This window comes from Heloderma suspectum, chromosome 10, assembly GCF_057233095.1.
Source record: "Heloderma suspectum isolate Gila_16-S chromosome 10, 16-S_ref, whole genome shotgun sequence".
In the NCBI taxonomy this organism is placed as follows: domain Eukaryota; kingdom Metazoa; phylum Chordata; class Lepidosauria; order Squamata; family Helodermatidae; genus Heloderma; species Heloderma suspectum.
The window spans coordinates 43,797,879-43,810,810 of NC_139467.1; the positions used below are offsets into that span (position 1 = coordinate 43,797,879).

Below are 12,932 nucleotides of genomic sequence, written 5' to 3' on the forward strand. Positions count from 1 at the left end.
CTCCCCCACACTGGAGGCCTTCAAGACGAGGCTGGACAGCCATCTGTCAGGGATGCTCTGACTTGCATTCCTGCACTGAGCAGGGGGCTGGACTCGATAGCCTTGTGGGCCCCTCCCAACCCTATTATTCTATGATTCTATGATTCTGTGTAGGCAGCTGTAGCCCATGAGCGGAGAAAGATATTGTTGTTGGTTCAAGGCTGATCATGGGCCCCCTGTCCTGCAGTGGATGCTGGTGACTCTGCAGTGGTGCTCCCCACCTTGGATATGTCCTTTAGAGTTTTGTTGTAACCGAAATCCAGAGCAGATTTACTGCCCCACTGACATTGGAGCCACCAGCCTACACTGCTCTCCTGGAATGTGCATAGTTGGCACAGATGAAAATGATTCCATTAACTTAAAGTGCACACTTTGTAAAGGAACCTGCAGCAGGGTGAGTCTCCCCACACATTGCCCCAGCAGGTTGCCATACCTGGACTCTTTGCACATAGGCCCCCTTTGATGTTTTCCTGTTTGATGGGGATGCTGCTGCCAGTTGGCTCAGAGACCGTCATTCAAACCACATTAATTAGCTTTGCATCCGATTGCATGTTATGCTCTAATTAAGGGAATCAGACCATCAGTTCCTCAGGGGAGTAGATTCTAACAAAGTATTGGCAAACGCAGTTCATTTGTCTGAAACTGTGCTTAGAAAAAGTATTCTGTTACTAGGTTGTCTACTTTCTGATCCAGGAACTAAAAAAGCAATCACCCATATTTCCGCCTGAGCAAAACCACTACAATCCATCTCCTTCTGTTTCTATAAGCTCCAGCCTTAAGCAACTTGCAGCTGACCTCTTGCAATACTGAACTTGTTCAGGCCAGTGGGCTGAGGAGCTCTAGTTTTAGCTTGCACATGCATTCTTGCAAAGCTCATTTCACTCCTTAGTCACTGATAAAATATGTGTAAAGGCCTTGCAGTGGGTAAGATCTAGGGCTGGCCCAAGACATTTTGCTGCCTAAGGTGGAACAGCATCAAGCCAACCAAGGCTGGCCAAGCTATTTTGGCACAGGAGGAAGGAAATCCCACAAGTGCCTTTCCCTCTCCCTGACAGTAAACATGTAATCAGAATGACTTACTTAACTAACCATTTGCTGCCCTTTCGTGACACCCCAAATCTTCTGTCTGAGGTGGCTGCCTCACTCTGCCTAATGGAAGGGTCAGGGAGAAGCAGTAATGATTAGAAAGACAGCAAGCTATGGTGTCATGGCCATATTCTGAAAGGTGTGATCTTGCACTTATTTATCTCTGTGAAAGACGCAAGGAAGATGTAAACCAGCACGGAAAGAAAGAGTGAAAACGCACGTGATGGACAAGACAAGAGCTGAAAATGGAAGGGCGGATTAGCACTACTATAGTGCATAAGTGTGAACACAGCTACTCAGACTGTTCTAGCAAACTGTCACCACTGAGTGATCTTGTGTGTGTGTGCTAGGTAGGAAGGAGGTCAGCCTGGAGTATCTATAGGTCCATAGTCAGAAATGAGGTGAGGTGGTAGAAGGGGGCAGGGAATAATTGGAATGCAGCCAGAACATAAATAAAAGCAACCCCATAAGTTAATGTCATTGATTAATAAAGAGAATATTTAATAAAAATTGTAAACATGCTTGTCCATCATCCCCTTGCACCCATTGGCCTGAACACTGAACAGCGGGAGCTAGTTGTCCTCTCAGTGAGCCATTGAATAGACTATGGCCTGAGCTTCTTTTTCTTCTATCTCCACAAATAAAGAGGGCTTTTTAATGAGATCTGTAACATTCGGGGAAGAGGCCTAAAATCTGAACTTTCAGAGAAGACCCCCACACACAACCCTTTCGCCTTGCTTCCCCTCCTTCTGTGAGGATCCCCAAGTAATACCAGCACAGTGGTATATATACCAGGGTCGGACAACTTGTGCTCTCCAGATGTTGTTGGACTCCAACTCCCATCAGCCCTCACCAGCATAACAAATGGTGAGGGATGATGGGAGTTATAGGCCAAAAATATCTGGCGGCCACAATTTGCCCCAGTCCATGTATATACACAAGATTGCTGAATGTGGCAGTTCCTCTTTCACCATCTTGTCATGCTCCCAATTGGGAGGGTTAAAGCAAATTTGTAAATACCCACTTGCTTAGTTTCTTGTGGCAAGAAAGAACTAAGCCCTAAACAACTCAGGAGCAGGATACCCAGGCGACTACCTTCCCCTGTTTATTGACATATTTATTCATTCTATACTTCCCAATAACCCAAGCACAACAGCCTACATACACCAAGTTGACCCCTGAAATCTTCCCAGGAGCTCTTATTGGTCATCCCATGACCAATAGTGTGTCACCAGGTAATGGTATTTAAGCCGGCCTTTTTGGCAGTGGCACCCTCACTCTGGAACCTGCTTCCACGTGTGGTTTGAGAGGGAGAGCCTGTGGTGACCTTGAAACACCTCTTGAAGATGTATCTGTTTACGCAGGCTCTCCTTAACTTGTAATCACCTCTGACACTGCTCTGTCCTAATGTTCTTGTTGTAAAGTTTTAATGTATTTATTATTTTCATTGTTTTTACATTGTTTTTTTTATATCGTATTATATGTATTTTTGATGTAAACTGCTTAGAGATTTTAGGATATTAAGCAGTATATGAGTAGTATGTATGCAGGGATGGATGGATGGATGGATGGATGGGTAGATAGATGGATAGATAGATAGACAGATGGATGATAGCAGGGATACATGGTGCACACATCACATACCCTCCAACTGCCCCTTGTTTTTCCATTTGAGGGAGCAGTAAGTCCACTCAGTCCACAGGGAATGCAAAGGTAACCAGAGGTGAAACAGAGATGAAACGTCTCCTCTTTTACCAAAGGCTGCAGTCCTGCGCACACACCAGCTCCTCTGTCAATATGCGTAGAATATTGCGTAGGCATTTGTCCCATTAAGAATATTTTATCAATGGTTGTGGTCGCTTCCCTGACAGACCTGAAGCCTGTTGCAGAGCCATTGAACCCACCACCCAGCAGTGAGCACAGCAGAGTGGGAAGAGGTTTGTGGTGAGAGGCAAGGGGAGTTGCAAGCACAGCAAGTCCCCATTTCACTGGTGACGCACCAGAGGCTATGGCCTCAACCCCTATAATCCAGCCGAAGTTGTGCCATAAGCAGAGTGAGCACAGCAGAGAGTTGTTTGTGCAAGGCTACCTGGGGAGTCCACGGATAACGTGAGGTCTGAGTGGGAGATTGCCTCTTGGCCACTACACAACACTACCCCGCACTGTGTCAGGGAGGGGGAAGATCCCCATCTCAGGCTCTCCAGACAGCTGGACCTCTTGGACAATGGGTTCCTTCCCAGTCTGAGCCATATAGTCAACTTGGAGGTTTGGTCAGATGGGATTAAAGGTCTCTCTTAATGGTCCCCTTTAACAAGGATTCCACAGTCCAAATTCAGGGCGCATACACCCCCCCCCCACCGCCTTTGTCTTCTCTAGTACTGCAGCACCTCTGTGGCCGGAACAATTCCAGCAGCATTACAGGCAGAAATGCCTCTGCTGTGCGGCCATGTGAAAACAGCCCAGACTTTGAACCTCCTCGTCTTTACTTCCTTCCCCCACCTCGCAAAAGCACGTGTTTGAGGCCATCGTGATATGTTGGCCTGCGCTGATTTCATTGTCTCTCCTTTATCCACCCCAGGGTCCCATTTGCTACTCTACCACTCCGGAGCCTTTCAGCTCCGGTTTTTTAGAAGATTTTGCACAGTTCGCTTCCCTCTTTCATTAACTTCTGAGTAATGGGCAGCAGTTCTGTAGCAGCTCGAGGGACTGGGCCAGGGCTGGCCACAGAGGCCTCAGGCCTGGTGTTATTACAAAGCTAAATCATATTTCCAAGCTGTAAAAACGACTTAAAGATTATCTTGGCAATTGCCTTGAGCAGACAACAATAGAAATTAGTGGCTGGGCGGGGGAGGGAGGTTTGATAACACAGTCACTGCTCCAGTCCCAGCCTGGGCGCTGTCTGATAGCACCACCACCACTCACCCTGTGGAGCCAACTGCCAAATTAACTTCCTCACTCCCCCCTGCTTTCTGCCCCCTCCCTAAAATCAATTCTGCCTTCCTCCTTTGGTTTGGGGTTACTGATCAGGCCAATAAAATGCCCCTAGTTAGCGGCATGCTGTTTGCCCAGAGCTGCACACGCAAGTGCCGGGGGAAGGGAAAGAGCCCACTTTCATGCCATTGTTCATCCCCCCCCCCCTCATAGCTGGAAACACTGGGGAAATGGCAGCTGTCATTCTCAGGAAGGGCCTTCTTGTTCACATGTGACTTTGTGCTGTCTGCATGGACCCTTCCATCCCACAGCAGATGTGCCCTGTTGGCCATAGCTGCTGTCAGCAACCACTGTCTGAAATCTCAGCCATGAAACCTGGGCTCAATTAACCACTGAGAACGGAGGATGAAGCTGAAACAACAGAAACGCTGCCCCAAGCTCACCTGCCTTTGTCTCCAGAGGAAAGCTGGATTCTGCGTTCTGCCTACATTCTAGAACCACAGAACCAGAAGATACCATGGCAGCCATCTAGTCCCCCTTGTTTCCTGCAGGGTCTGCAGTGCAGGATGCGACTACAGCGGCCTTCTCCCTGATGAAATGCGGACAGTGCGAAGGCAAAACATCTGGGCCGCAGCTCTCAGCATTCCTGACCATTGGCCATGACAGCTGGGGCTGATGGGGGCTGAAATCCAAAACATCCAGAGCACCAGGTTGGTGAAGGCTGAACACAGCATCCCAGACAGATAGATAGCAGTGGAGGCTGGTGGCTCTATGACAGTGGGGCAGGGAATCCGCTCCAGGTTTCAGTCAGAGCCAGTCCAAACTCTAAAGGAGCTCTCCAAGGTGCAAAGCAAGGGTCTGACTCTGCAACACACCTTGGAAAGCTCCTTTAGAGTTCTGACTGAAACCCGGAGCGGTTTCACCCCTCATTGACATCAGAGCCACCAGCCTCCACTGATGATAGATAGATAGATAGATAGATAGATAGATAGATAGATAGATAGCTGTCCAGCCTCTGATTCCAGTAACCCAAATCATAAACCATATACATTTGCAGTTTTGCTCTGGGGGGAGGGCCGGTTTTCAATGAATGTAGAATGTTTGGGGCAAGGATTTTGGAGGGATGGAATAGGGGGAAAGTGTTGAGATGGCAGCGGATGGACTGTGGATTCTGAAGCCAGGTATTAATTGTCATAGGAGAAGGACAAAGAGACATGCCCTTCTCCTGCCATTCCCACGCATTAGAAGTTGCCAGCAGCTTCCCCTTTCCAGCCATCTTTCCCCAAGCTTTTTCCTCTGCAGCCATGAGGGCTAGAAGCATGGCTTTTGAACACAACTGCTGGGGTTCTCAGAAGGCTGAAGCACAACCCCGTGGAACACATACGGCCCTGCAAACAGGAACAACCAAACAGGAGCAGTGATGTGATGTCATGACTGATCTGCGCTGCCCCTGTACAGGAGCATTTCCATATTACAGAACTGGCCAGCGGGTGGCCCAGAAGCTGCATCTGCCCCGACCCCGATTTTCTTGGGTCCCGGTCCGGAGCCAGTTTGGGAGAGCAGGAAGGCCCTCTCGGCTCGTTCCGTGAGCCTGGGAGGGGTCGAGCACTTCCCGCCCAGCCAGGTTTCTGCAGGAGCGGGGTAGAGTGGTGGCACCCTGGCCACACGGCTTTTCAGAGGCAGCCCTGACTGGACAGGCTGGTGAAGCTCCTAGCATGGCTCCCACTGCTGGGGAGCCGTGGCAAGTGGTGAGAGCTGCTGAGCAGGATGCCTAGTGGCAACTCGATAACAGGGCAGTAGCTTCACACGGCTGCTAAGGCTGCAGGCTGCAGCCCCAGCCCAGGTCAGCTCGCTCAGACTGGAGCTGCGTGGCAATGGCTGCCACTCACACGAACAGCCTCCCCAGCCTGGCGCCCTCCGGATGGGCTGGACTGTCCATGCTGGCTGTGGATGATAGGAGTTGCAGTCAAGCACCTCTGCAGGGTTCCAGGCTGAGGGAGGCTGCACACCAACATTTGCCCCAGAAATGATGGGCTATGAGGACACTGACGCAGAGAGAGGCCGGGCATGTCCCAAGGCCACCTCCTCTTCTCATCTGGAAGCCTTGCCTCGAATTCCAAACTCTCTGCACATGCTCAGAGATACTTTGTATGCTCCAGGTCTTGAGCTCTAAGCGCTGCAAGCAGGTTCTGCAACTGAGTTTTAGGATGGGAGGGGCTGCAGCCCAGCAGCTTTGCATGCCAAGGCTCCCTGATCCCCAGTATCTCCACTTTAAAAAAGGATCAGGTAGCAAGCACCAGGAAGGCCTTTCTCTGCCGGAGACTGGAGAGCAGCTGCTGCTGCTGCTGCCAGTCAGACTGGGCGAGGTGGGCAAGGAGTCTGACCTGGGGGTAGAAGCAGTGGGGGCCCGTGGCTCCAATGTCAGTGGGGCGGTGAATCCGCTCTGGGTTTCAGTCAGAACCTGTGAGATCGGAGCCACCATCCTCCCCTGGGTAGAAGGCAGTCTCCGCCAAAACCCTTTGCTGGCACAATCCATGACGGCGAACATGCGCTTGTAGACTCAGGCATGGAGTCTGGACATAAAACATAGCAGCGATGCGGGCGGACCGCTGTGACCTCTAACCTTCCACAATTTCAGGAAATGTTTCAAATTGTGTTCTAGAATGTGCCTCCAAGGGAAGTGGGGGCAGGGATTAAAAAGTCGGGGGGGCTGGCATGTGCTCTGCACAGCAGTCGTGCCCCTGAATTGTAAGAGTGTGCAGTTGCTCAGTGGTGAAGAAGAGAAACTCTGTACATGAGCAGAGAAACCTTTATCACACAATGTGATTTCGTATCTGTTTTCTCGGAGAATGGGTGTGGGGGGAGCAGGGAGGGGCATGTCTAAGGGAGATGGGGTGAGGCTAGAAGACAAAGGCCCTTGGTACCTGCAAGAGGTTCCCTCACCACTGCCGCTGACACCATAGCCATACAGCTGCCTGAACCTCCCAGCCAGAAGGGTTTTTTTAATGGCTTCTGGAAGGGTGAGGCAAAGGAAAGCAGCCACCTGAGCTGGAGGATTTGGGGCACCTTTAAGGGTGGCATCCCCACAGGGCTTGTGCAGGAGAACTTCCTGGTGGGTTGTGCCTCATGTTAATGGGGAGGGGAGGAATGCCACTTGGATTTTCTGCCTTGGGAACTGAACTGTCTCATGCAAGTTCTGGACAGCACCTGAATGCATAATGCACACTGCCAAAGCAAGCATGTGCTCAGTGGGGCTTGCATGTCTGTGTGCAGGGAGGGGTGGAGAGCAGAAAAACAGCTCCAAACTGGGTCCTTTACTTTGGTCAATCTCAGCTGCCTGAATCCGAGGTGAGCTAAGGATAAGGTGAGAGGAGCAGTCCTGGGGAGGGAGAAACGAACACCTAGTAGAACTGCAAAGGCCGGGGGGGGGGTTACGAGTGCGTGCACACGCACGTGCCACATTCTACCCCCACCCTCGATCATTTAAGGACATCTTCAGAAATCTCCGCCAGTGTCTCCCAGACAATGCAACTTCCAGACTCCCACATTCCTTCACAACATGAACAGTCAAGGACAGGCATGTCAAACCCAAAGGCACCTTTGGCGGGGGTGGAGCGATGTGTGCGTTACTTCTGCTCTAGCACATGCAGCAACAAGCCAAGCAGATGGGCTGGGCAAAGAAAAAAAATGTGCAGTGCCGAGAGCGAGCCAGAGAGAGAGAGCGAGTCACCCCATTAAACTGGGGGCAGCATCCAGCAGGGCAAGACATGCTTGCAATCTGTGTTGCTGTGGGGCTGGTGGGTGGGAGGGAAGTGTTGCAGTTTCTTAAAGCCACGTGGCCTTTGCTGGCAGCAAATGAGTGAGAAGCTTTTTCTTTTTCTTTTTTGCATGAGTAGGCAAAGTCCTCAGGATGGTAGATGAATGAAATTGCTGGTTGGTGGGCAGCACATGTCCGAACTGGGGCTTATTCATTTGGGGCAAGGAGGTTCCATGGCTAAGCTCCATAACTTGGAACATGCAAAGTAATTATACAGACAAGAGTACAGCTGAGCATGTGAAGAGTGCCTTCCCCAATACTGATTAAGCACATCCAGAAACCCCCACCCCCACTCCCCACCTGGAATCAGGGAAGAGGCTGTCCATGACAGAATGTGTAGCTTCCACACATAGGGTCTGGAGCCCTAGAACCTGTTTACTTAAGAATTAAACTCTCATCAGAATACTGGGGGACTTACATGCATAGGCCTCACGGTGAGGCTGAACACCCCCCACCCCAAAAGACTATATCAGAAGTAACATCTTTTAGCTTAAAATAAATTCTAGTTGCATGAAGCTCTGTGTTTCTCTGTGTTTTGCAGTTGTTCACCAACAGGAACTGAAAGCCAAATATACCTATAATCAGATGGCACAACTATCCCCATCCCAATTTGTGCCACAGAAATCCAAATCTTGTGCTTAGAAAAAAATCTGTGGTTATATAAGGGTGCTTAATTTGTATACTACATTATGTAAAATTATATGATGTTGTTTCACCATTCTGACTGAATAATTGCAAAGCACATGTGTCCTGTGCAGGCATGAGGACTAGACACTTGCTTCAAAACAACAAAGAGTCTTGGAGCGCCCATCCCCAGCTGCAAGATACTTTCTTGTTTTTGCTGCAACAGACTAACACGACTATCCCTCTGGAAATTGCTTTAAATCATAATTGATTGAGATATTCAGGAAGCAAAACTCCTCTGTCAAGATTTCATGTGGCATGATGAGCACAGAATACAAACAGACTGCATCTGATTTAATGCACTTCTAACAGACATTTAAACTAGCATCACTTCCCCCAACGAATACCCAGGAGGGGGTTCTTGGCCAGAGATCCTTTATGAGGATGCAGGCTTCTGTGGTTGGAAGCCACAGCAGTTACACAAGCCTCAGTGTGTTATGTGGACATGCCTGCTTATTGCTTCAGCAGCTCCCAGGAAAGATCCATTGGTCCAGACATCTATGATCTCCCAAGTAAGACACATCCGGCCACGGAAACCCCCAAGAGTCTAGCCATCACTCCTCCTCCCAAGACAGGCTGATCATTTCAGGGTAAAAGGAAGAGCAGGAGGTGCGCATGCCAAAACAACATGAATGACATGCTCCAGCTCGCAGGCCTGCTTGAACTATCAACAGAAGTAACAAGGCCCTCTATGGGGAGAGAACCCCCTGCTGTCGTCCACGTTTCACGGCCAGGAGAGCTCACTGCTGCACCCTCCTCCCCTCTTCAGGCAGCAGTCCAAGTGCGGGGCCCTCGCAGGCTTGGACCAGGGAGCCCGCCTGGCAATTGGCAACAGAGCCCAAGTGCCTTATTCTCTGCTCCACCGTAGGAGAGGAACTGCTGGGCTGGAGCCTCGCTGCTCCACAGCACACCCTGAGAGTGGAAGGAAGAGGAACTGCAGCAGCTGGTCAGTCTCCAGGATCCAGGAGATGTGGCTTGCCCCCTATGCCGAGAAGCGGGCCAGCGGAGTAGCAGCCCAGACTCCTGGGCCTGGTGGACCCTGACAATCTGCCTGCCGTGGGCCATATCACCTGCGCCTGGTCCCTCTGGATGGCCTGTCTGCCCTGGAGCCCAGCCGTCAGCTTGTCTTGGAGTCTGTGGCCTGCCACAGAGGCTCCACTGCCCCTTCTGGATGTGACCTGTGCCTCCTTGGGCCAGCCATCAGCCTCTGATCTTGCTGGGCCCTGGCACCAGGGCGGGGACTGCCTTTTCCTGCCCAAACAGGTCCATTCACAGAACAGTCACTCAACAACATTGGCACCAGGGAGCAGGAAGGGTGCACGAGCATTACGTCTGCAATCCAAAAGAGAGAAGGAGCAGCAACCTATGGAATATGGCTACTGTGTACAACTCCCAACGTTTCTCTTTTCTTTGTGAGCAATACTTGATGAACATTTGGTAGGCTCACAAGGACTCACGTGATGTTCCTCGGAGGCCCAGAACAGCAATGGTCAACTTGACCATTGCTGTTCCACAGCATTTTCCCAGATCTCCACATCACCTGATGATTCCTCTGAGTCTACATGATCCAAAGCTGCAATGCTCATCCTGACACACCAGAAGAAGATGGGCCAGGCTCTGCTCACGGTGCTAGTTTTAACCTATAAAGCCCTATATGGTGACCTGAGGACCACCCTCTCCCACGCAAACCTGTCTTGAGATTCATTTCATTTTCATCTCCTTTATTAAATTTCTATACCGCCCAATAGCCAAAGCTTTCTGGACAGTTTACAAAGATTAAAAACCTTAAAGATACAATACAGTAACATAATAGAAAAACCATTTTGTATTTCTTTGAGTTTCTCTCCCTACACGATGGAGCCTTCTCACTTTTGATTTCCTGACTCTCCCCAGGGAGGCTCACCTAGTGCAGTGTTGGATGGGTTGGATCCAGGTTCAGTCATACCTCCAGTAGACCCATTGAAATCAGTGGGACCTGAGTTAGTCATGAGTAGCTTAAGTCCCATTGATTTCAGTGGGTCTTCTCTAAGTTAAGACTAAGCCTAGATCCAACCAAATGTCTTTTTGATCCCAAGTGAAAACCATTTTATTTGTCCAGGCTTGTTAAGATATGGGTTTTTAAATAGTTTTAATCTGGATCTAAGCTGCTGCTGTTTTTACGCTGCTTTATATCATTTAAAATATGATTGTGAATTTTTCATTTTTTTTTTGTGAGTCACCCTAAGAGGTTTTCACCTGAAGAGTAGAAACAGACTGAGTAAACAAAATGATAAAACAATAAGGCCCAAGTCTGCGCTGCTGGGCGTAGGCAGGGCCCTTTCAAGAGGTGTCACAAAACTGCGTCCAGCCTTGGATCGCTGTACGCGCCTTCTCTGTCTGCCTTTCCTCAGAAACAACGGAGTTAACAGCAAACTTGACCTTGTGGTCTACAGCACAACCAAACATTGCATGCAGTGTCCACCTCCCCCCACCAGAGACTGAAACCCAGGCCCCTTTCCTTGCCTCCTGCAAATATTTTCCAAGCTACGTATCCCTTAGAGAGCCTGCCGCTGGCCGAGCGCCCTCCATGGCTCCGCTGCTGCCCCTCCAACTTGGCTCCCATCAGAGAATTTCTGAGAACCATTGAGGTTCCTGCTGTTTCCACAGGACGGTTTGCTTCCCCCCCCCGCCCCGAGGCAGCAGCAAGCTCAGTGGAAGAGCAACTCTGAGAAGGGCATGGAGGCTGGGGGGCTCCCCAGCAAACCCTGCTCCCCTAGCCAAGGCAATGTCCACTGAGCTCTTCTGGCACCTGGGGATGAGTCTTGTGCTCTTTGGGGGCCACGTGTGGCGATTCCCAGGGCTGACTCCCAGGCTGCACAGTCCAGCATGCGATGTGGACATTCGCCTGGCAAAGGCACTTTACGGGAGGGCAATCCTGAATAGGCTCAGCTTAACATGTGGCTTTATCCATCTTGTCTCCCCGCCCCAATTTCAGAGCTCCCTTGCAGAGTAAGGGTCTTTCGAAGATGGCAGAAGAGCCATGCTGGATCGAACCAAGGCCCGTCTAGCTGAGCAGGCATTGCCTCAGAGTGGCAAGCCAGATGCCTCTGCCTTTGCCTGAGGCAGCACCATCTGATCATCACAACGAATCACTGGAATTGTAAAAAAAAAGGGGTCCTTTCCATCACCTCTTGTCTCATTTTTCTCAAGCACTGTTGGATGAGGTTGCCAGCTCTCAGAGATAAATCGGAGCTATTTCTAAAGTCTCCCTAGACTCTGAGCAGGGCTGACAGCTATTAATAAACTGAGCGACCCTGCACTAGTTCCTCGGTCCTCTTTCAAACAGTTCTTCATGGCACTCTCAATAGCACTATTCACCTTTCTGGAATCACCTAGCGGTGAGTTCCACAGGTTAGGCACACATCCCCCCCGCCCCCCCCGAGACTCCTGGGCCACCGACTGAAGCTGTTTATTGGGGGATGTTCAAATGTTGCACGAGAACACAACAGGTCTGGGAAGTTCAGGAGAATGCATTTTGCCAAGGCATGAATGAGACCCGGAACGGGTGCAGCTACATGAACACAGGGAGGGCCGAGGAAGGGTGGCGTTGGGGGAGGTAGTGTCTACTACTAGCGCCCGTTCTTAATATCCCCGTAGGTGCTGTTCTCCCCCCCCCCGCCCCGGCCCCGTTACCTGGATCGGCCAGACACAACCCGGCCCCGTTGAAATAAACCAGGAGGGCTGCGTGGATGTAGAGGAGCAGGCGGTCCATCCTCCGGAGCGGGTCCATTCTGCATCCACATGGGAAGGGCTCGTTCAGCCCCAGCGGTCCCGATCCAGCACGAGGAGGCACGGGGGGCGGCGAGCCCCGCGCCCGGCCCTGCGGCGCCTGCCCGCGATCAGAGCCGGGGGCTCGCCGGCCAGCCCCGCGCCCCTGCCCGCCGCACGGCGCCCGGAGCCGGCGCGCACATCTCAGCACCGCGGAGAGCGCCCGGGCGCCGCGGCTTCTCCCGGCGGCGGCGGCGGCTTCCCGCTCCCGCCGCGGCGCTGGGCTCGGCAGGCCGGGCCGGTCGGCGCGCTCTCGGCGGGCCCGGGGAAAGTTTCTCGGCGGCGGCGGGCGAGCGCTCGGCTCGGCTCGGCTCGGCTCGGCTCGGCTCGGGGCGGGCAGAGGCGGCGGCGGTGGCGGCGCTGCTGCTGCTGCTGCCGCCGCCGCCGGCTCCCGGGTCTCTGCAAGATGCGAACGTGCCGCCGCCAGTGGGCCGCCGCCGCCAGCACCATCAGCCGGGCAGCTCCATCCCTGGGCGAGCCGGCGAGCGAGGAGGGCGCGGCAGCCCCCGCCGCCCGCCGCCCCCGCGGCCCGAGCAGCGCCCGCGGCCCGGCTCGCGCGGCCTCCCCC

The 12,932-nt window shown here is 51.9% G+C and overlaps 1 protein-coding gene across 2 annotated transcripts in view; it reads right to left on the reverse strand.

Annotated features, from left to right (window-relative positions):
* Positions 1 to 12,687, reverse strand: part of FNDC5 (fibronectin type III domain containing 5) — a 56,382-nt gene extending 43,695 nt beyond the window's left edge. Inside the window, exon 1 of one of the 2 annotated variants that reach the window (XM_084816130.1) lies at positions 12,230 to 12,636. In XM_084816130.1, the coding sequence (XP_084672256.1) occupies positions 12,230 to 12,326 (97 nt within the window). In that variant the 5' untranslated portion in view covers positions 12,327 to 12,636. Of the gene's footprint in view, positions 1 to 12,229 lie in introns of both variants that reach the window. The other variant, XM_084816129.1, reaches the window with a different exon arrangement.
* Positions 12,688 to 12,932: the final 245 nt, after the last annotated feature.